Genomic DNA, 23,115 nt, shown 5'->3' with positions numbered 1-23,115 from the left:
TTCACTGCTATGCGGACGACACACAGCTGTACATTTCAATGAAACATGGTGAAGCCCCAAAATTGCCCTCGCTAGAAGCCTGTGTTTCAGACATAAGGAAGTGGATGGCTGCAAATTTTCTACTTTTAAACTCGGACAAAACAGAGATGCTTGTTCTAGGTCCCAAGAAACAAAGAGATCTTCTGTTGAATCTGACAATTAATCTGGATGGTTGTACAGTCGTCTCAAATAAAACTGTGAAGGACCTCGGCGTTACTCTGGACCCTGATCTCTCTTTTGAAGAACATATCAAGACTGTTTCAAGGACAGCTTTTTTCCATCTACGTAACATTGCAAAAATCAGAAACTTTCTGTCCAAAAATGACGCAGAAAAATTAATCCATGCTTTTGTTACTTCTGGGCTGGACTACTGCAATGCTCTACTTTCCGGCTACCCGGATAAAGCACTAAATAAACTTCAGTTAGTGCTAAATACGGCTGCTAGAATCCTGACTAGAACCAAAAAATTTGATCATATTACTCCAATGCTAGCCTCCCTACACTGGCTTCCTGTTAAGGCAAGGGCTGATTTCAAGGTTTTACTGCTAACCTACAAAGCATTACATGGGCTTGCTCCTACCTATCTTTCCGATTTGGTCCTGCCGTACATACCTACACGTACGCTACAGTCACAAGACGCAGGCCTCCTAATTGTCCCTAGAATTTCTAAGCAAACGGCTGGAGGTAGGGCTTTCTCCTATAGAGCTCTATTTTTATGGAATGGTCTGCCTACCCATGTGAGAGACGCAGACTCAGTCTCAACCTTTAAGTCTTTACTGAAGACTTATCTCTTCAGTAGGTCCTATGATTAAGAATAGTCTGGCCCAGGAGTGTGAAGGTGAACGGAAAGGCTGGAGCAACGAACCGCCCTTGCTGTCTCTGCCTTGCCGGTTCCCCTCTTTCCACTGGGATTCTCTGCCTCTAACCCTATTACAGGGGCTGAGTCACTGACTTACTGGTGTTCTTCCATGCCGTCCATGGGAGGGGTGCGTCACTTGAGTGGGTTGAGTCACTGACGTGGTCTTCCGGTCTGGGTTGGCGCCCCCCCCTTGGGTTGTGCCGTGGCGGACATCTTTGTGGGCTATACTCGGCCTTGTCTTCGGACGGTAAGTTGGTGGTTGTAGACTTCCCTCTAGTGGTGTGGGGGCTGTGCTTTGGCAAAGTGGGTGGGGTTATATCCTGCCTGTTTGGCCCTGTCCGGGGGTATCATTGGATGGGGCCACAGTGTCTTCTGATCCCTCCTGTCTCAGCCTCCAGTATTTATGCTGCAGTAGTTTATGTGTCGGGGGGCTAGGGTCAGTCTGTTACATCTGGAGTATTCTCTTGTCTTATCCGGTGTCCTGTGTGAATTTAAATATGCTCTCTCTAATTCTCTCTTTCTCTCTTTCTTTCTCTCGGAGGACCTGAGCCCTAGGACCATGCCTCGGGACTACCTGGCATGATGACTCCTTGCTGTCCCCAGTCCACCTGGCCATGCTGCTGCTCCAGTTTCAACTGTTCTGCCTGCGGCTACGGAACCCTGACCTGTTCACCGGACGTGCTTGTTGCACCCTCGACAACTACTATGATTATTATTGTTTGACCATGCTGGTCATTTATGAACATTTCAACATCTTGACCATGTTCTGTTATAATATCCACCCGGCACAGCCAGAAGAGGACTGGCCACCCTTCATAGCCTGGTTCCTCTCTAGGTTTCTTCCTAGGTTTTTGGCCTTTCTAGGGAGTTTTTCCTAGGGAGTTTTTCCTAGCCACCGTGCTTCTTTCACATGCATTGCTTGCTGTTTGGGATTTTAGGCTGGGTTTCTGTACAGCACTTTGAGATTTCAGCTGATATACGAAGGGCTATATAAATAAATTTGATTTGATTTGAAAATTTGATTTGATTTGAAAGAAACAGACTGAGACCCAGCTAACAATGATCAGAACGTTTATTGACGAGAGCTCTGAATATCATACAATGTACACAGCCTTTTATATTACTCATTTCGTCATATAAATGCCCCTCCTCTTCTCTAACATTGTCAATGCTGCTCCAATACATACATTGCTTATCATATCCTGGACATGCTACATAATCTACTGCAAGCCTAACGGTTTCTCCCCTCCCTGGGTGAGGAGACCTTCTTCCTGTTATCAGTTTCACAGTAGTCACAAGTTGTCTGCTGTCTGGTAACAGTTCCCCTTTTCCCTTGAATGTCTTGCTTACATTGCTAAATCATTAAGCTTAAACTTTTCCTACACACACACATTAGTACAGTCATCTTATAATCTTGGCTATACCTTTTCTGGGTGAAATCATTTAGTAAAACCTTTAATCATGTAATTTCCATTACAGTAGGCAGCTCAGAAAATACTACTTGTAAACTGGGCGCAATGAGTTGTGTGCTTTCATGTGTTTTGAACTAGTTGATAACACTGATTGGCTAATGGCAAACAAGCCGCATCAACCATAACCTGAAAGTACAGCTGTCATGCTGCTTAACATATTATAGTGTTCAACAACCATAACCTGAAAGTACAGCTATCATGCTGCTTAACACATTATAGTGTTCAACAACCATATTAATAGACTGTTTTTATAAATATTGTTTTGTGGTTGCATTTAACAGCTGAAAAAGCTGTTATGTAGGTACTTTCTTTAGTATGTGAAGTAAGATTTCAGCATGTGGGAGGAGTCAGAGATGATTGACAAGTTTCCATGAAATAACCAGTTAGAGGGGCATCCAGGAGATTTTTGTCTAACTTGTTTCATCTCAACTGACATGAGAGAACTTCACAGGTAAAAGCAATGTCCAGGTAGGAAGCCACCATGTTACTTTGACCTGTCTTGTGTTTTCAGATGAGTCCAGATAAAGGAGAGGAGGCCACTTCAGATTGTTGAGATGCACCCATAGTCCTGTTCTCTCAGTATCATACAGTAGTAACAACACAGAATGATTAGTGTCCTGTTCTCTCAGTATCATACAGTAGTAACAACAGAATGATTAGTGTCCTGTTCTCTCAGCATCATACAGTAGTAAAAACACAGAATGATTAGTGTCCTGTTCTCTCAGCATCATACAGTAGTAACAACAGAATGATTAGTGTCTGATCATAAAGTGTAACATAGACGCAGGGTCAGGAATCAAGTGCAGTTAGTGAGTTCAATGATGAAGAACATGGACCGATACAAAACAAGGTTTGTGTCTAACATAGAAACATAACTAGTACTGACTGATGGGAGATAACAACAGAGTGTCTAACATAGAAACATAACTAGTACTGACTGATGGGAGATAACAACAGAGTGTCTAACATAGAAACATAACCAGTACTGACTGATGGGAGATGACAACAGTGTCTAACATAGAAACATAACTAGTACTGACTGATGGGAGATGACAACAGAGTGTCTAACATAGAAACATAACCAGTACTGACTGATGGGAGATAACAACAGTGTCTAACATAGAAACATAACCAGTACAGCCTTCTTCCATCTATTACTGTACTGCCATATTGTGATCAATATTAAAACATTTCCACCTCTCTTCTTCCATCTGGTTGATGAACCTTTATTAGTCACATCTGTCACATCATTTCATTCAGTTGAATTGAGTTCATACAGAAACAAGATTGTTGTGTCAAGAATTTGACAAATAAACATTGTACAATATTTACAAACACCAAGAAGCCCAATAACAACAACAACATCAATGATGTGTAAATGAAACCAGTTTTTACAACACAGTGGGGTGATTCATTATATTAATACATTATTCTAGTTGACAATGTCTGTCAACTTCAATGGTGTTTATTCATGAATATTTACAATCATATGTTTACACACTAGAGAGATATTCTACATTGTTGCTCCAGTGTGTCTTACTGAACATGACTAGAGAGATATTCTACATTGTTGCTCCAGTGTGTCTTACTGAACATGACTAGAGAGATATTCAACATTGTTGCTCCAGTGTGTCTTACTGAACATGACCAGAGAGATATTCTACATTGTTGCTCCAGTGTGTCTTACTGAACATGACTAGAGAGATATTCTACATTGTTGCTCCAGTGTGTCTTACTGAACATGACCATGATTAGAGTGAAACATCATGTTGTGTTTGACACAGAGACCACATGACACAGGGTCACTGAGGAGTCATCATAAACCCTAAACCCTGGGTAGAGGGGCTCAGTGAATGTGGAGGTGAATGTGTACAGGTGGGTCAGTGTATCAGAGGAGGCTCTGTAGAAGGACAGAGTGCCGGCTGACCAGTCCAGATACACTCCTACTCTGTGGGAGCTGGAGGAGGGGACGTCTATGGTAGTGGAATTATTATTGTGACAGGCAGAGTAACTGCTGTCAGAGCAGTTCAGACTCCAGGACTTATCATTGTATCCAATATCAAAGTCATTACCCCTTCCTCTCCTGCTGATTCCTTTATATGTCACTCCTATAAGAGCCCCTCTCCCACTCCACTCTGCCTCTCCTCTCCCACTCCACTCTGCCTCCCCTCCCCCACTCCACTCTGCCTCCCAGTAACAGCGCCCAGTCAGACCCTCTCTACACAGCACCTGTCTACAGTCCTCAAATCTCTCTGGGTGATCAGGGTACGGCTGCTCCTCTGTCCTACATGTCACCTTTCTGTTCTCCTCAGACAGAGAGAGGTGTCTGTTTACTGTGTTTGGGTCCAGTGTGAGATCACAGACATCTGATAGATGAAACCATACACAATATTAGAAATCATCATCATTCACATTAGAATGTTAACTCACTTTTCACTAAATAATTTAATGTAGATGTTTCTAGGTATCAAAAGGAGAAGTTAAGGTATCTTGAGACTTGTTGAATAATCATATGTTATACTGTATGGTAATATAAAATACACAAATTCTGATTAATTACACACACACACACATTTCTTATGTAACACACACACACATATTCCCATTAATTACACACACACAAACTGTATGCATGCATGAACACAAACACACATTTCTTATGTAACACGAACGCACCACACACACACACACACACACACACACACACACACACACACACACACACACACACACACACACACACACACACACACACCTGTATGCATCATGAACACAAACACACACTTCTAACGTAACACACACACACACACACACACTCACCTGTACGCATGCATGGACACACACACACACACATACATCCACAAACAAACACACTGGACACACACATTGTCAAACAAACTCTTTGTAAACGTTGGTGTCCCTGATTTCTGCTTCTGTAGAACTACAGCTGATATTTAATATGACCAAGTAAGTAATGATGGTGGTCTTTGACTTTGACTTAACTTGAATTAAGACTTATTCTTAGTCATATTCTCCACAGCAGTCAACACTCACATTTTCTAAGCCCAGGATTCATTGTGTTCTCTCCACCATGTTCCACACTGTAGCGGTAAGCAGAAGAACAGACAGTCATTGAATGATACACCTGAACTCACACACACACACACACACACACACACACACACACACACACACACACACACACACACACACACACACACACACACACACACACACACACACACACACACACACACACACACACACATACACATACACACATACACACACACACACACACACACACTTTTGTCCAAGTGGTGGTCAGAATGTTTGTCTTAACTAGCCTGATAAGTCAAACATGTCTGATATGAACATTGACATAAACCCTCTACATACTTGAGTTTCTCCAGTCTGCAGTGTGGATCCTCCAGTCCAGCAGAGAGCAGTCTGACTCCTGAGTCTCCTGGGTGATTGTAGCTCAGGTCCAGCTCTCTCAGGTGTGAGGGGTTTGACCTCAGAGCTGAGACCAGAGAAGCACAGCCTTCCTCTGTGACTAGACAACCTGACAGCCTGTAAAGAGTCAAATCATATGAGGTGACATTGACGCATTTTCAGTTTGTTTCGGTTGTGTTTTGGGTTGTGTTTTGCCCAATAATAAAATGGTGGATGATGACTGGAGTAATTTTCAGTATAAGTGAGGAGATAACATGTTTCTAAACACTACTAAATGAATCCTGATGATGCCATGATTAATACAAATCATGAATGAATCATGAATAATAATGAGTGATAAAGTTACAGAGGCTACAACAAAACATGCTAACCTCTCACCATTACCAATAACAGAGGATACAACAAAACATGCTAACCTCTCACCATTACCAATAACAGAGGCTACAACAAAACATGCTAACCTCACCATTACCAATAACAGAGGCTACAACAAAACATGCTAACCTCTCACTATTACCAATAACAGAGGATACAACAAAACATGCTAACCTCTCACCATTACCAATAACAGAGGCTACAACAAAACATCCTAAAATCTCACCATTACCAATAACAGAGGCTACAACAAAACATGCTAACCTCTCACCATTACCAATAACAAAGGCAACAACAAAACATGCTAACCTCTCACCATTACCAATAACAGAGGCTACAACAAAACATGCTAACCTCTCACCATTACCAATAACAGAGGCTACAACAAAACATGCTAACCTCTCACCATTACCAATAACAGAGGCTACAACAAAACATGCTAACCTCTCACCATTACCAATAACAGAGGCTACAACAAAACATGCTAACCTCTCACCATTACCAATAACAGAGACTACAACAAAACATGCTAACCTCTCACCATTACCAATAACAGAGGTTACAACAAAACATGCTAACCTCTCACCATTACCGATAACAGAGGGGTTCTGATCTTTGTGCCTATGTAACGTTCTTATTCATCATCATTCACGGTTCATTCATGATTATTCATAATCATGGTAGCATCCACATGAATGTAGAAGTGTTCAGAAACATCTTCTATTCTTACTGACAATACAAGTGAAGCGACTCCAAAATGACTGGACATTATTCACCATTCAGTTTCTATTAGGAAAAACATAATCCAAATCACAACCAAGACAAACGGCAAATGCATTCAACAAGTTAGAGAGTCAAATATGATGTGGACTATGTGTGTCTGGTAAACACATGTGGATCTGGTGAACAGTTATCACTTGTTGACCAACTACAGGAATACTGACCTCAGAGTCTCCAGTTTACAGTGGGGATTCCCCAGTCCAGCAGAGAGCAGCTTCACTCCTGAATCCTTCAGGTCATTGTTACTCAGATCCAGCACTCTCAGGTGTGAGGGGTTTGACCTCAGAGCTGAGACCAGAGAAGCACAGCCTTCCTCTGTGACTAGACAGCCTGACAGCCTGCAAAGAGTCAAATCATATTAAAATCACACTGCTAATCTTTGGTGGTGAAAATAGTGGCAGTATATTTTTTGAACATATTCAGATATATCAGTGTCCTGAAACCTTCCATATCTATTCATAAATTAATGAATGTGTCATTATTATGTTTATATTGATTGTAGAGAGAAAAATATATAGTACAAATATTTGAGTAGACTGACCAGACCAGTTTAAAAAGCAGTATCAGTCAAAAGACAGACAGTGAGGTATCAGATTTAGATTGTATTGAGTATACAGTCCACACCATATCTATTTTGACAGTGAAGCTAACATTTTAAATGTGGCTCTATACTCCAACATTTTGGATATCAGATCAAATGTTTTATATGATGTGACAGTATATAATGTCACCTTTTATTTGAGGGTATTTTAATACATATCTGTTTCACCATTTAGAAATGAAAGCACTTTATGTATCTAGTCCCCTTATTTGAAGAAGTCATAAGTATTATGACCAATTACCGTATAGTGTATTAAAGTAGTGAAAAGTTGAGGATTTGGTCTCATATTGCTTGCCAAAAATGACTACATCAAGCTTGTGACTGCCGTGATTAAGAAAAATCATGACTGAATCATTAATCATGAGTGAGAGTAACAGAGGCTACAACAAAACTCTCACCATTAACCTCAAATAAAAGGTGACATTCTATACTGTCACCTGATATGAAAAATTCTATCTCAAATGCAAAATGCTGGAGAATAGTACCAAAATTAAAACTGTAAGCTTCTCTGTCCAAACACATATGGTGTGGACTATGTGTGTCTGGTAAACACATGTGGATCTGGTGAACAGTTATCACTTGTTGACCAACTACAGGAATACTGACCTCAGAGTCTCCAGTTTACAGTGGGGATTCCCCAGTACAGCAGAGAGCAGCTTCACTCCTGAATCCTTCAGGTCATTGTTACTCAGATCCAGCTCTCTCAGGTGTGAGGGGTTTGACCTCAGAGCTGAGACCAGAGAAGCACAGCCTTCCTCTGTGACTAGACAGCCTGACAGCCTGCAAAGAGTCAAATCATATTAAAACCACATTGCTATTCTTTGGTGGTGAAAATAGTGGCAGTATATTTTTTCAACATATTCAAATATATCAATGTCCTGAAACCTGCCATATCTATTCAAAACTTAATGAATGTAGAATTATTACAAATTATCATAATATCACTTGTAGAGAAAAATGTATAGTACAAATATTTGAGTAGACTGACCAGACCAGTTTAAAAAGCAGTATCAGTCAAAAGACAGACAGTGAGATATCAGATTTAGATTGTATTGAGTATACAGTCCACACCATATCTGTTTTGACAGTGAAGCTAACATTTTAAATGTGGCTCTATACTCCAACATTTTGGATTTGAGATCAAATGTTTCATATGAGGTGACAGTATATAATGTCACCTTTTATTTGAGGATATTTTTGTAAAGCTTCACTGTCCAAACACATATGGTGTGGACTATGTGTGTCTGGTAAACACATGTGGATCTGGTGAACAGTTATCACTTGTTGACCAACTACAGGAATACTGACCTCAGAGTCTCCAGTTTACAGTGGGGATTCCCCAGTCCAGCAGAGAGCAGCTTCACTCCTGAATCCTTCAGGTCATTGTTACTCAGATCCAGCTCTCTCAGGTGTGAGGGGTTTGACTCCAGAGCTGAGACCAGAGAAGCACAGCCTTCCTCTGTGACTCCACAGCCTGACAGCCTGACAAAGAGATCATCATGACTTCACAAACACACTATTAATTTAACACCAGTAGTGTAGAAGGACAATGGTAGATGAATTTGGTTAATTCTTCCAAAGATTAATATTCTGTAAACATCAATGTATTGATTCAATATGTTTTTCAATATACACTGCTCAAAAAAATAAAGGGAACACTTAAACAACACATCCTAGATCTGAATGAAAGAAATAATCTTATTAAATACTTTTTTCTTTACATAGTTGAATGTGCTGACAACAAAATCACACAAAAATAATAAATGGAAATCCAATTTATCAACCCATGGAGGTCTTGATTTGGAGTCACACTCAAAATTAAAGTGGAAAACCACACTACAGGCTGATCCAACTTTGATGTAATGTCCTTAAAACAAGTCAAAATGAGGCTCAGTAGTGTGTGTGGCCTCCACGTGCCTGTATGAACTCCCTACAACGCCTGGGCATGCTCTTGATGAGGTGGCGGATGGTCTCCTGAGGGATCTCCTCCCAGACCTGGACTAAAGCATCCGCCAACTCCTGGACAGTCTGTGGTGCAACGTGGCGTTGGTGGATGGAGCGAGACATGATGTCCCAGATGTGCTCAATTGGATTCAGGTCTGGGGAACGGGCGGGCCAGTCCATAGCATCAATGCCTTCCTCTTGCAGGAACTGCTGACACACTCCAGCCACATGAGGTCTAGCATTGTCTTGCATTAGGAGGAACCCAGGGCCAACCGCACCAGCACATGGTCTCACAAGGGGTCTGAGGATCTCATCTCGGTACCTAATGGCAGTTAGGTTACCTCTGGTGAGCACATGGAGGGCTGTGCGGCCCCCCAAAGAAATGCCACCCTACACCATGACTGACCCACCGCCAAACCGGTCATGCTTGAGGATGTTGCAGGCAGCAGAACGTTCTCCACGGCGTCTCCAGACTGTCACGTCTGTCACATGTGCTCAGCGTGAACCTGCTTTCATCTGTGAAGAGCACAGGCCGCCAGTGGCGAATTTGCCAATCTTGGTGTTCTCTGGCAAATGCCAAACGTCCTGCACGGTGTTGGGCTGTAAGCACAACCCCCACCTGTGGACGTCGGGCCCTCATACCACCCTCATGGAGTCTGTTTCTGACCGTTTGAGCAGACACATGCACATTTGTGGCCTGCTGGAGGTCATTTTGCAGGGCTCTGGCAGTGCTCCTCCTGCTCCTCCTTGCACAAAGGCGGAGGTAGCGGTCCTGCTGCTGGGTTGTTGCCCTCCTACGGCCTCCTCCACGTCTTCTGATGTACTGGCCTGTCTCCTGGTAGCGCCTCCATGCTCTGGACACTACGCTGACAGACACAGCAAACCTTCTTGCCACAGCTCGCATTGATGTGCCATCCTGGATGAGCTGCACTACCTGAGCCACTTGTGTGGGTTGTAGACTCCGTCTCATGCTACCACTTGAGTGAAAGCACCGCCAGCATTCAAAAGTGACCAAAACATCAGCCAGGAAGCATAGGAACTGAGAAGTGGTCTGTGGTTACCACCTGCAGAACCACTCCTTTATTGGGGGTGTCTTGCTTATTGCCTATCATTTCCACCTGTTGTCTATTCCATTTGCACAACAGCATGTGAAATTTATTGTCAATCAGTGTTGCTTCCTAAGTGGACAGTTTGATTTCACAGAAGTGTGATTGACTTGGAGTTACATTGTGTCTTTTAAGCGTTCCCTTTATTTTTTTGAGCAGTATATATTATATACATACTATAATACATTTTCTTCTCTAAACTGAATATTTATTCTTGATGATTAGTTCTTAAATGCAATTGTATGTACTCACAGAACAGCTCTGGAGGCTTTGACCACTGGCAGCAGCCTTAGAAGACCTTCCTCTGATCTGGAGTATTTCTTCAGGTCAAACACATCCAGCTCCTTTTCTGAAGTCAGCAACACGAAGACCAGAGCTGACCACTGTGCAGGTGACAGTTTGGGTTTTAAAAGACTTCCTGATCTCAGGTAGCTTTGGATCTCCTCCACTAGAGAATGGTCATTCAGTTCATTCAGACAGTGGAACAGATTGATGCTCCTCTCTGGAGAGGGATTCTCCTTGATCTTCTCCTTGATGTACTTGATTGTTTCTTCATGGCTCTGTGAGCTGCTTCTTGTCTTTGTCAGTAGACCTCGTAAGTACTTCTGATTGGACTCCAGTGAGAGGCCCAGGAGGAAGCGGAGGAAAAGGTCCAGTTTTCCTGTCTCACTTTGTAAGGCTTTATCCACAGCACTCTTGTAGACAGTAACTTTAGGCTTGTCTCTGAACAGCGCAGAAAGGTTCCTGGATGTTGATTGAGGTTTGGCCATTAGATTCTCATTGCTGTTGATGAATGAGAGGAACACATATACAGCAGCCAGAAACTCCTGAATGCTCAGATGAACAAAGCAGTACACCTTGTCCTGGTACAGCCCACATTCCTCTTTAAAGAGCTGTGTGCACAATCCTGAGTACACTGAGGCTTCAATGACATCAATACCAGCCTCTTTCAGGTCTTCTTCATAGAATATCAGATTGCCATTCACAAGCTGTTGAAAAGCCAGTTTTCCCAGTGACAGAATGCTCTGTTTATTCCAGTGTGGACCTGTCTCTTCTTTCCCAAGATACTTTTCATTATTCTGTTTGGTGTGAAACACCACAAGGTGTGTGTACATCTCAGTCAGAGTCTTGGGCATCTCTTCTCTCTTATGTTCCATCATGTGTTCAAGGACTGTTGCAGAAATCCAACAGAAAACTGGAATGTGGCACATGATGTGGAGGCTCCTTGATGTCTTTATGTGTGAGATGATTCTGTTGGCCAGGTCCTCATCACTGAATCTCTTTCTGAAGTACTCCTCCTTCTGTGGGTCATTGAACCCTCGTACCTCTGTCACCTGGTCAACACACCCTGAAGGAATCTTATTGGCTGCTGCAGGTCGGGTAGTTATCCAGAGGAGAGCAGAGGAAAGCAGATTTCCCTTGATGAGATTTGTCAGCAGAACATCCACTGAGGTTGACTCTGTGACGTCACAACATATCTTGTTCTTCTGGAAGTCTAGGGGCAGTCGGCACTCATCCAGACCATCAAAGATGAACAGAACTTTGTCCTTGTTGTAGTTGGAGATTCCTGATTGTTTGGTTTCCATTGAGAAATGATTGAGAAGATCAATGAAAGTGTGTTTGTCCTCTTTCATCAAATTCAGCTCCCGGAAAGGGAATGAAAATACAAATTGGACATCCTGATTTGCTTTTCCTTCAGCCCAGTCCAGAATGAACTTCTGCACAGAGACTGTTTTTCCAATGCCAGCGACTCCCTTTGTCAGCACAGTTCTGATAAGTTTGTCTTGTCCAGTTAAGGGTTTGAAGATGTCGTTACATTTGATTGCAGTCTCTGGTCTTGCTTGTTTCCTGGTTGTTGTCTCAATCTGTCTCAGCTCATGTTCATTATTGACCTCTCCTGTTCCACCCTCTGTGATGTAGAGCTCTGTGTAGATCTTATTGAGAAGTGTTGGGTTTCCTTGTTTAGCGATCCCCTCAAATACACATTGAAACTTCTTCTTTAGATTAGATTTGAGTTGACGTTGGCAAATAACAGCAAGCTCATCTGAATGAAGAAATAACACAGAGGATATTAATATTACGTCTGTTTTAATGCCTAAAGTATTGTAGGACTGTTATAAAGTTTAAAATTATAATAATTTATTCTCTTAACTGACTGTATAAATGTGTAAATGTTTTCATAATGCATTACAGACTGGTGTGACTGATTATATAATTATTGGTATAATTGATGGTATTATTAATGTTGTCTCTCTCTCTTCTCTGTCTAAATTAATCACCACAACACATTGTGGTGGATGAATCAGAATTAGTTGGGTAATATAGATAATTAAGATGTTTTATTGGTATAATATGCTTATGTGAGATACTTGTCATTAGAAAGTGTCCTTTGGACTCTGGTGTCTTTCAGTTGCACGTTTCCCTTAGCTGGGGCTCAGTTACTTGGGGCCAAGAGAGGGGAGAGGTCAGACTTGTCTTTTACATGTCTCTGTTGCAGAATATCAGAAAGAGAGGAGGACAGAATGGAACATTGTCTTCATATGTGAATGTGTCTTTACCTATTCTTAAACCATGTGAAGGGATGGCGTGATTAATGGGGAACCAATTATTTGTCTTCACAATGTCTGTGCGCAAGTCGCTCCCCTCAGTGACCTTGTCCAGGAGTGGGGTCAAGAGGGGGTTTACTTGAGATGGGAGTATCTAGAGTTGACAATTGATATATGCCATTGGATGAGATGGTGTTTTTGTATTATGGAGTACCAGGAACGAGATTAGAACCTCTTCAAGGGGACCACACTGAACGATAATTCATAGCAAATGATATCTGGCTGTGGATACTCCTCTCTCTGAAGTATAAGGTTCCTTTGTGAACTGTTCTTGGGATCTGTTGTTCGTCATGTGGATCTCGGATATAAAAGGCTCTTTGTACTGTGGTGTAAAAACCTACCTTCCTTGTTCAATAGTTCATTCGAGAGAGTGCATTATTGAAGGTCAAAGATACTTTTGCAAAAGTATCTTAATTATTAAAGATGTAGTTAACTCGGACTGGTGTGTTTGTAACTCTCCTCATTTGGTAATGCAGAAATTAGCCACCACAACATCCCTGCTGCTACTTGATGAGGTCACTAGGTGTTGTGTTAAGGCTGCTACAATATCATTGAGTTACACAGCTACTTTAGCTGTACTTTAGCTACAGCTTTTAAATGTTATAAAACAGCATTCAACATGAGGCAGACAGCTATTACATTTCTCCAGTGTGTCAGCAAGCTCCTTCTGGTTCATTTTCCTCAGGACGTGCAGTGTGATCTTCAGAGCCCCCTCTCTGGCACTGCTCTCCTGCTTCTCATCTTCAGCGTCCACCACTTCCTTATCCTGCCTCTGACTCTCAAAGCCTTGTGGGAGTTCTGGACAAAGAATCCTCTTGAACATCTTCAGCTCGTTCTTCACAAATGTCATAATTTTCTCTTCAAGCAACTGAAATAAATAAAGTAAATAAGTTAAGCAAGAGAATAAATGCTTTCTCATTAACACATTAATGAATGATTGACAGATTAACTTTACTTGAGGTAAACAAAAACAAATGTACATAACAGGACCACATACACTGAATATGGAGGCCAGGTCTGTTTGATGACTCTGGGAAGACTGACCACTGAGAATCTCTGACTCTGATCTCTCCTGTTGGTTTCTGTGGACAAAACATGAGATTACATCTCCTCATCCAGGGAGTGCGCGCACACACACACACACACACACACACACACACACACACACACACACACACACACACACACACACACACACACACACACACACACACACACACACACACACACAGGGAGGGAATGTTGTGTTTGTTGAATTTTGTTTTAGGACTATGAAAATGGAAAAATGGATTAGCCTATGGATTATGAAAACAACAAAAAGAAATTGCAAAATGGGAGAGGATAAATGACTAGAGACAGTGTTGTTTAACTCACTGACCATGACCCACGAGTTTTTCTTACCTTTGTTCAGTAGAAAAGTCTCCCTCTCTAAACAGTATAGGTAGACCCATAGACTTATCACTCTTCATGGACACACAGCTGGGTACAGGGGAGGCTGGTCTCTCCTGCTTGATTGGTCTTCAACACAACAGACAAACATTACATCTCTCATCTACTCTGAGCTCAGATGGGGAAACATACTGTAACTGTGTTTCATTCCAAAATGCTATATATGCATTTTCAGAAATGTTCGAGAATTTGCTTTTATTGTTTAAAGAAATTATGAAAGAGATTGGTGTGTTTTTTCACTATCTAATCATGAAATGCAATTGTTCAATGACAGACATGTATTTATTTGCATAAAATCTTTCAATTCATGTTTTCATTTCAGAGAGACAAATCATCATTTTTTTTGGCTAAATGCTATATATCTGCCTCACTCTCAGAGAAATCAGTAGTACTACTAGGTTTTATACAGTCAAATGTGACCGACCGGTTCGGTTCAGTCTTATGTAGCAAAATTTGAAAAAGTGTTTTTTACATTGGATAAAAGTAGAGACTCAGGGCTATAAAATGGTATATCAGACACTACAGTTGAGGAACAATGGGAAAGTAACTCTGCTTTGAACGTTGATAAACGTTCAAAAATATATTTTGATATATAATTAACTAAATGTATGGTGTTTTTGGTTTAAATCAGTTTCATTGTTTGTTAAGCTATAAATGGTTATTTTATAATTGTAAGTGGTAAAATGAACTACAAAATGTTATATTTTGCAATTCTGAGAAATTACTATTTTAGTAAGGAATTACACATTATTCAGTACTACTGCAGTTGCTATATAATTCCAATAGATGGCAGCATAAGACCACAAATGACATTTCAGAATATTAGTTTAGTTCTCCCTGGACACACCACCACTCCCCTCACAGGAAAACTCCTGTGTGGCTTCTTTCTGTTCCTTTCCACACTGCTAACGCAAGAGGAAGGACTGAAAAAGCATTTAACAGATTACTGTTTAGTAATATAATGATGATTCATGTTTATTATTACCTGTGTGAAAGCCAAGGGCTTGAGGTAAATTTACTAACCGGGAGGGTTAGTTAGGGTATATTGTTTTCTTGGCAGAGAGGGAGGTGTATAACACGCGCCAACACTCCCACAGGGCACACACACACACACACACACTCACACACTCACACACACACACACACACTCACACACACTCCCACACACACACACACTCACACACACACACACACACACTCACACACACTCCCACACACACACACACACACACACACACACACACACACACACACACACACACACACACACACACACACACACACACAGAGAGAGAGAATGAGAGAGCGTAATGTAATTCATTTTATTTATTTATTACACAGCTTGAAGATGCACTCTTGTCTTTAATATTCTGAGGTTGTTTACTCCCAATATCAGATATTAAGATGGTTTTTTATAATGCATGTATACTGAGGTTGAGGTTCTGACTAGTGATAATTCACCCGGAGTTCAACACCTGCTATAGTCACTATTATGTTGCTCTCCAAAAAGCAACACAGGCCTAATACGAGATATATAGCTAACTAAAGTAATGAGTGACCATTTTAGAAAATCATGGGACATATAGTCTGTGGTTGCATGCTATTTTATGCCAATCATATTGCTGCTTGTAGCCTATAACTGATGCTTCGTGGTCTTATGCTTCCATCTATTGGAAATATTTAGCAATTAAAAGGTATTAATTGACATACAGACATTGGTGATGCAGCTGAGAAATGAAGTGTTTTTTTCTTGTTAATTCCTTAGATCAGTCTCAAACCTGCCCCACCTATCCAACGCCAAATGCTGGACTTTAACATAAAGGTTACTAGGTCACCCAGTTTCAAAACACATTAGGATGAGGGTTTTTTAGGTAAAAAAACTGTATGGGTTTTTATCTCTCTTGCTCCTCCCTGTGGCCTTCTGTGGGTTCTACATAACTCATTCACGACACCTGCTGGGCTCATTAACTGAGGTAGCAACTGCATCAGATCTACAAATCAATGAGCTAGACCTGTCCATTTGGTTTGCAACTCAGTGAACCTGCGCAGCATTCGCTCAATTCGATGCCTTCGAATGAAGATTTCGATGCATATCAAATTTCCAGCAGCCATTTAGAAACAAGATGTCGTATTCTGGCTGTTTAAATCAGCCACATCTTGAAAAAGAGGACATGCAGTAATAATAGTAATAATAATTTTAAAAAGATATACCCATCAAAAATCTATTAATTGAAAATCTGAGAACAGTATTATTGAAGGTACCAATAAGCAACCATTTCTGATGAAAAAACAATTGTGATGCATTTTGGAAATAAACTCAATAATTATTTCAAAAATTGTCATCTCACCTCTTAGCTTTGGTGTCATGTTCCCCAGAGAGTCTCATTTTAGAGGCAGGGCCCCCCTCCTCTCTCTCCCCAGAGAGATGGGTTTTAGAGGCAGGGCCCCCCTCCTCTCTCTCCCCAGAGAGACTCATTTTAGAGCACTGACCTCTAAACAGAGATCCAACATGTTGCTTGTGGTTAACACAGTAATTCTTTAATGTCAATTGTTGTCATTTATTCATTATCTCCTCTAAAACATTTATTAATTGACATATCTAAACAGTCAGGTGATTTAATGCATCACATGAACATGTATGTATATATTATATATATATATATATATTATGTAAAGTAGACTAGGTTATAATGTATAGTAGTGGGTAGTTAGTGATATAACAACCCACTACTATACATTATAACCTACAGTGACATCTCTTGCACTTAGTGCCACTCGGGAGCCAGAGTTTAGACCTCTACACATTTAGATCACTATACATTATAACCTAGCCTACTTTACATAATATAACATCTACATATCACTAACAAACTGTTAATATACATTATAACCTAGTCTACTTTACATAATATAACATCTACATATCACTAACAACCCACTACTATACATTATAACCTAGTCTACTTTACATAATATAACATCTACATATCACTAACAACCCACTACTATACATTATAACCTAGTCTACTTTACATAATATAACATCTACATATCACTAACAACCCACTACTATACATTATAACCTAGACTACTTTACATAATATAACATCTACATATCACTAACAACCCACTACTATACATTATAACCTAGTCTACTTTATATTATATAACATCTACACTGGTTGAATCCAGGCAGCATCACATCTGACTGTGGTTGGGAGTCCCATAGGGCAGCTCACAATTGGAACAGTAAAATCCAGGTTTGGCTAGGCAGTCTTTGTGAATAAGAATTTGTTCTTAACTGACTTGCCTAGTCAAATATATCATAGATGACCAGTCTAAACCTGTTCAGATCAACATAATGTTATAGTCCTACCAGTAGCAGGACAGAGAATGTACTGTATATAACCTACATATCATAGATGACCAGTCTAAACCTGTTCAGATCAACATAATGTTATAGTCCTACCAGTAGCAGGACAGAGAATGTACTGTATATAACCTACATATCATAGATGACCAGTCTAAACCTGTTCAGATCAGTTCACATAATGTTATAGTCCTACCAGTAGCAGGACAGAGAATGTACTGTATATAACCTACATATCATAGATGACCAGTCTAAACCTGTTCAGATCAACATAACGTTATAGTCCTACCAGTAGCAGGACAGAGAATGTACTGTATATAATCTACATATCATAGATGACCAGTCTAAACCTGTTCAGATCAGTTCACAGAGAACATCAGGTTTGTCAGCATGATAAGTGATCATAACTCAAACCTACTCTGACTATTGAATGTCTGACATCGACCTAACCTTATAATAGTTTGTATCTAGCCTAGACCTACAGTACGAGAGTCTGCCCGTCTTTCCTACATACCAACACATTTATTTATTGTCAATGAGAAATATTTGCCACAGTTTCAACAGCCATTTTGTAACTGCGTAGGCTACAAACATATTTTTAATTTCATATGAGGAAATCACATAACTTACAGTCACTGGTGCAGCCGCCTGTAGCTTTCATAGACAACTCATTCAACCAGCCTAAACAACAGTAAATAAAAGATGTTAAATGGTCAAAAGCCAATCCTGATATAGTCATATACATTAGAGAGAGGTATATATAACCTGATATAGTCATATACATTAGAGAGAGGTATATATATCCTGATAGAGCAATATACATTAGAGAGAGGTATATATAACCTGATATAGTCATATACATTAGAGAGAGGTATATATATCCTGATATAACCATATACATTAGAGAGAGGTATATATATCCTGATATAACCATATACATTAGAGAGAGGTATATATATCCTGATATAACCATATACATTAGAGAGAGGTATATATATCCTGATATAGCCACATACATTAGAGAGAGGTATATATATCCTGATATAGTCATATACATTAGAGAGAGGTATATATATCCTGATATTACCATATACATTAGAGAGAGGTATATATATCCTGATATAACCATATACATTAGAGAGAGGTATATATATCCTGATATAACCATATACATTAGAGAGAGGAATATATATCCTGATATAACCATATACATTAGAGAGAGGTATATATATCCTGATAGAGCCATATACATTAGAGAGAGGTATATATATCCTGATATTACCATATACATTAGAGAGAGGTATATATATCCTGATATAACCATATACATTAGAGAGAGGTATATATATCCTGATATAACCATATACATTAGAGAGAGGTATATATATCCTGATATTACCATATACATTAGAGAGAGGTATATATATCCTGATATAACCATATACATTAGAGAGAGGTATATATATCCTGATATAACCATATACATTAGAGAGAGGAATATATATCCTGATATAACCATATACATTAGAGAGAGGTATATATATCCTGATAGAGCCATATACATTAGAGGTATATTGCTACAGATGTTGGATCTTAATTTGACCCAGTTTGCTAGACCAGGAAAATAATCCTGCAGCAACAGGGCATTTTAATTATGTGGATTATAATTAATTAACAATTTTAAAATGGAAAAGTGGAATTTATCATCTTCAGAAACCTTTTATAAAGCATAAATATATAAAGCATAAATATACTCCAACACACTACACGCTTTAGTTTTCCTGCAACAGGGTGATCAAATTAAGATCCTATATCTACAGAGATGATGTATTTATCTGAATAAGGTAGTTTGAGTTAGTCGCGATGAAGTTGCAACTGTCAGCTGCTGTAAACCTATGTGATTGGATGTTATAGACCCCATCTGAACAGTTTCTTTCCCCATGCTATGGCCCTCACCATCTGGCCACCTGGCCCATAGAGACTAAAGGACTATGCTGTGGCCCTCACCAACTGGCCACCTGGCCCATAGAGACTAAACGACTATGCTGTGGCCCTCACCAACTGGCCACCTGGCCCATAGAGACTAAAGGACTATGCTGTGGCCCTCACCAACTGGCCACCTGGCCCATAGAGACTAAAGGACTATGCTGTGGCCCTCACCAACTGGCCATCTGGTCCATAGAGACTAAAGGACTATGCACTCTACGCTGCACATCACATCAAGCCATCTTTGAACTGTACACTAAATAACTGAACTATACAGCATTAGCTCTCTGTTCATCTCTCTTAGATATATTTATACTGATACTGTAAATGTGGACATCCACTGTTTATCAACTGTATAGCCACTGTACTGTATATCAACTGTATATCCACTGTACTGTATATCAACTGTATATCTACTGTACTGTATAACAACTGTATAGCCACTGTACTGTATATCCACTGTACTGTATATTTGTATATCCACTGTTCATTTTCTTAAAGCTCTATGCTCACTCTATCTAGTTGTGTATAATGTTGTAGGGAAACTTTGTGTAAACTCTTCTATCTGTATTCTGTCTCTAAATGTTGTCTATCACTAGCATCACCATATCAACTTGTAGTGTATTAGAGGTTTTAAAAGGCTTCTGAAGTTTGTAATTTGCAAATAGAAATTTCAGACTTGAATTTTCCTTACGAAAACCACAACAAAAATGTATTTTCCTGCTGTAGTAAACTGACTCAAATTAAGATCCTACATCTGTATGTGCAAATGTACTTGGTGAATAAAGGTGATTGTGATTCTACAAAGGTTGAGTCTTTAGATTCCCTTGCTGCTCTGGAGAAATAATGAAATGGTTGTCATGGTGATTTCAACTGGGACTGGTTATCTCCCAACTCTGATGTCATTTGTTACATTTCACCCTGTTGATAAAGACAGCTACAAGGATGAACCCAGAAGACAACTCTAAATCAACACTCACTGATATTTTCCTAAAATACTTTCACTCATATTGTGGTGTCTCTTTGTTCAATGGATGTTGGGCAGCCTATGGTATTAACATTGTAGCAAACAGCAGGGCAGGGCAGTGAACCAAGGTCGCTGGCATAAAAGGCAAACACCCTATGAATCGCAGCAATAGGGTTAACCCAATATCAGTACAAACAGGGATAACCCAGTATCAGTACAAACAGGGTTAACCCAGTATCAGTATCAATAGTGTTAACACAGTATCAGAATAAATAGTGTTAACCCAGTATCAGTATCAATAGGGTTAACCCAGTATCAGTATCAATAGGGTTAACCCAGTATCAGTATCAACAGGGTTAACCCAGTATCAGTATAAAGAGGGTTAACCCAGTATTAGTATCAATAGGGTTAACCCAGTGTCAGTATAAATAGGGTTAACCCAGTATCAGTATAAACAGGGTTAACCCAGTACTGGAGTCAGGATTCTCACCTTGTAGCCTGAATTCACAACCAGAACATGTCAAGTCATTGAGATATATTCTGTTCTGCTGAGAGCAGCTTCCTGATGACTAGCGCTCTGTATATTCTGATGGATGAGGTCTGAGCTGGAATGTGAAGCTAACTGAAGCTGGCTAACTTTAGAAAACCAGTATATCTAGCTTGCATCATAGTATACCCCTCAGGCTACGTTCAGGTTTCAGCATCAGGTATCAACAGCCGAGTTGTAGGCTACAAACGGGGTTGTATTCATTAGTTTACTCCACAGCCAATAGTTCTAAAATATTAGTAGTTTACTCCAAACACTGTACAATATGGACTAAACGGTTTCTGTTGCCAAACGTTTTGCTACAGTCGGCACTAATGAATACACACAACCTGTTTTGAGGAAGTGTAATTTGTTGTTAGGCTTTCCACAATATTTATTTGTCTCTCTTTCACACAACATACCTTCCTGAGTGAAAAGCATTAACATTAGATTAGAAAGAGAAAATGTTTGTTTGTTGCTTGTTGTGTTTTAAACCTGTTTAGAGAAGACAAGTCTATAGACCTATGATACATTATACACTTAGGATAAAGGGTTCCAAACGGGTCCTCCGACTGTCCCCATAGGAGATTATTTTGGGTTCCAGGTAGAACCCTTCTGGCTTCCATGTAGAACCCTCTGTGGAAAGGGTTCTTCACGGAACCCAAAAGGGTTCTAGCTAGTACCAAAAAGGGTTCTACAAAGGGTTCTCCTATGGGGACAGCCAAAGAACCCTTTTAGATTCTAGATAGTGTAGGAGCGATCACCCTGGGGCACACAGATGGGCACAGAACGAATTCACCCCACGCATCTAATTTATATCAAAAACATTTTAAGGAGAGTAGGACTATTATAACACTGTCCACCAAAATATCATCAACTATATTAATACACATAACAATATCATCAACTATATGAATACACACAACAATATCATCAACTATATGAATACACATAACAATATCATCAACTATATGAATACACATAACAATATCACCAACTATATTAATACACATAACAATATCATCAACTATATTAATACACATAACAATATCATCAACTATATGAATACACATAACAATATCATCAACTATATGAATACACATAACAATATCATCAACTATATGAATACACAATCATCGTCTTACCTTTTATCTCTCAATAGAAACAGAGTCTGAATGATCATTCGGTCGCTGAAAGTTACTTTGGTTTGCTCTGATCATTTACATATCATGTTCTGCCTGTTCTCTCTCCACTCCCTCTCTCTTAACAGCTCTTACAATGTGCCTTGGCATACATTCTACAACTGTCTGGAAGTCTATTGGAGGGATGTGACACCATTCTTCCATAAGAAATTCCATCATTTGGTGTTTTGTTGATGGTAAGTTTTCAATTGTATTGAGACTCTGACCTGTCCAATGAGCCACGGTTTTAAAATTTCCTACAGTACCAAAACACCCTTTCACTCTCTCACACACACACACACACACACACACACACACACACACACACACACACACACACACACACACACACACACACACACACACACACACACGTGCGCAGTGCAGTAATTAGAATC

At 40.0% G+C, this 23,115-nt stretch overlaps 1 protein-coding gene and 1 long non-coding RNA gene across 3 annotated transcripts in view; both read right to left on the bottom strand.

The window, feature by feature from the left end:
* Positions 1-17,071, bottom strand: part of LOC115171939 (NLR family CARD domain-containing protein 3-like) — a 1,137,260-nt gene extending 1,120,189 nt beyond the window's left edge. The window contains exons 1-2 of the mRNA XM_029729202.1: positions 17,036-17,071; positions 14,640-14,756 (exon numbers count right to left, since the gene is read on the bottom strand). Of these exons, the coding sequence (XP_029585062.1) occupies positions 14,640-14,707 (68 nt within the window). The 5' untranslated portion in view covers positions 14,708-14,756; positions 17,036-17,071. The remainder of the gene's footprint in view (positions 1-14,639; positions 14,757-17,035) is intronic.
* A 63-nt stretch (positions 17,072-17,134) lies between these two features.
* LOC115171963 (uncharacterized) lies at positions 17,135-23,005 on the bottom strand. 2 transcript variants are annotated; one of them, XR_003871315.1, is made up of 3 exons: positions 22,682-23,005; positions 18,688-18,738; positions 17,135-17,179 (listed from the first exon to the last, which is right to left on the bottom strand). It is a non-coding gene; the product is annotated as an uncharacterized LOC115171963 (long non-coding RNA). The 2 variants fall into 2 exon arrangements; XR_003871316.1 differs by lacking the exon at positions 17,135-17,179 and having other exon boundaries at positions 18,613-18,738.
* Between the last annotated feature and the right edge of the window lie 110 nt (positions 23,006-23,115).

The sequence above is a fragment of the Salmo trutta genome, chromosome 32 (genome assembly GCF_901001165.1).
Source record: "Salmo trutta chromosome 32, fSalTru1.1, whole genome shotgun sequence".
In the NCBI taxonomy this organism is placed as follows: domain Eukaryota; kingdom Metazoa; phylum Chordata; class Actinopteri; order Salmoniformes; family Salmonidae; genus Salmo; species Salmo trutta.
The sequence above is the reverse complement of the archived record's forward strand: the minus strand, read 5'-3'. Positions and strand labels throughout refer to the sequence as shown.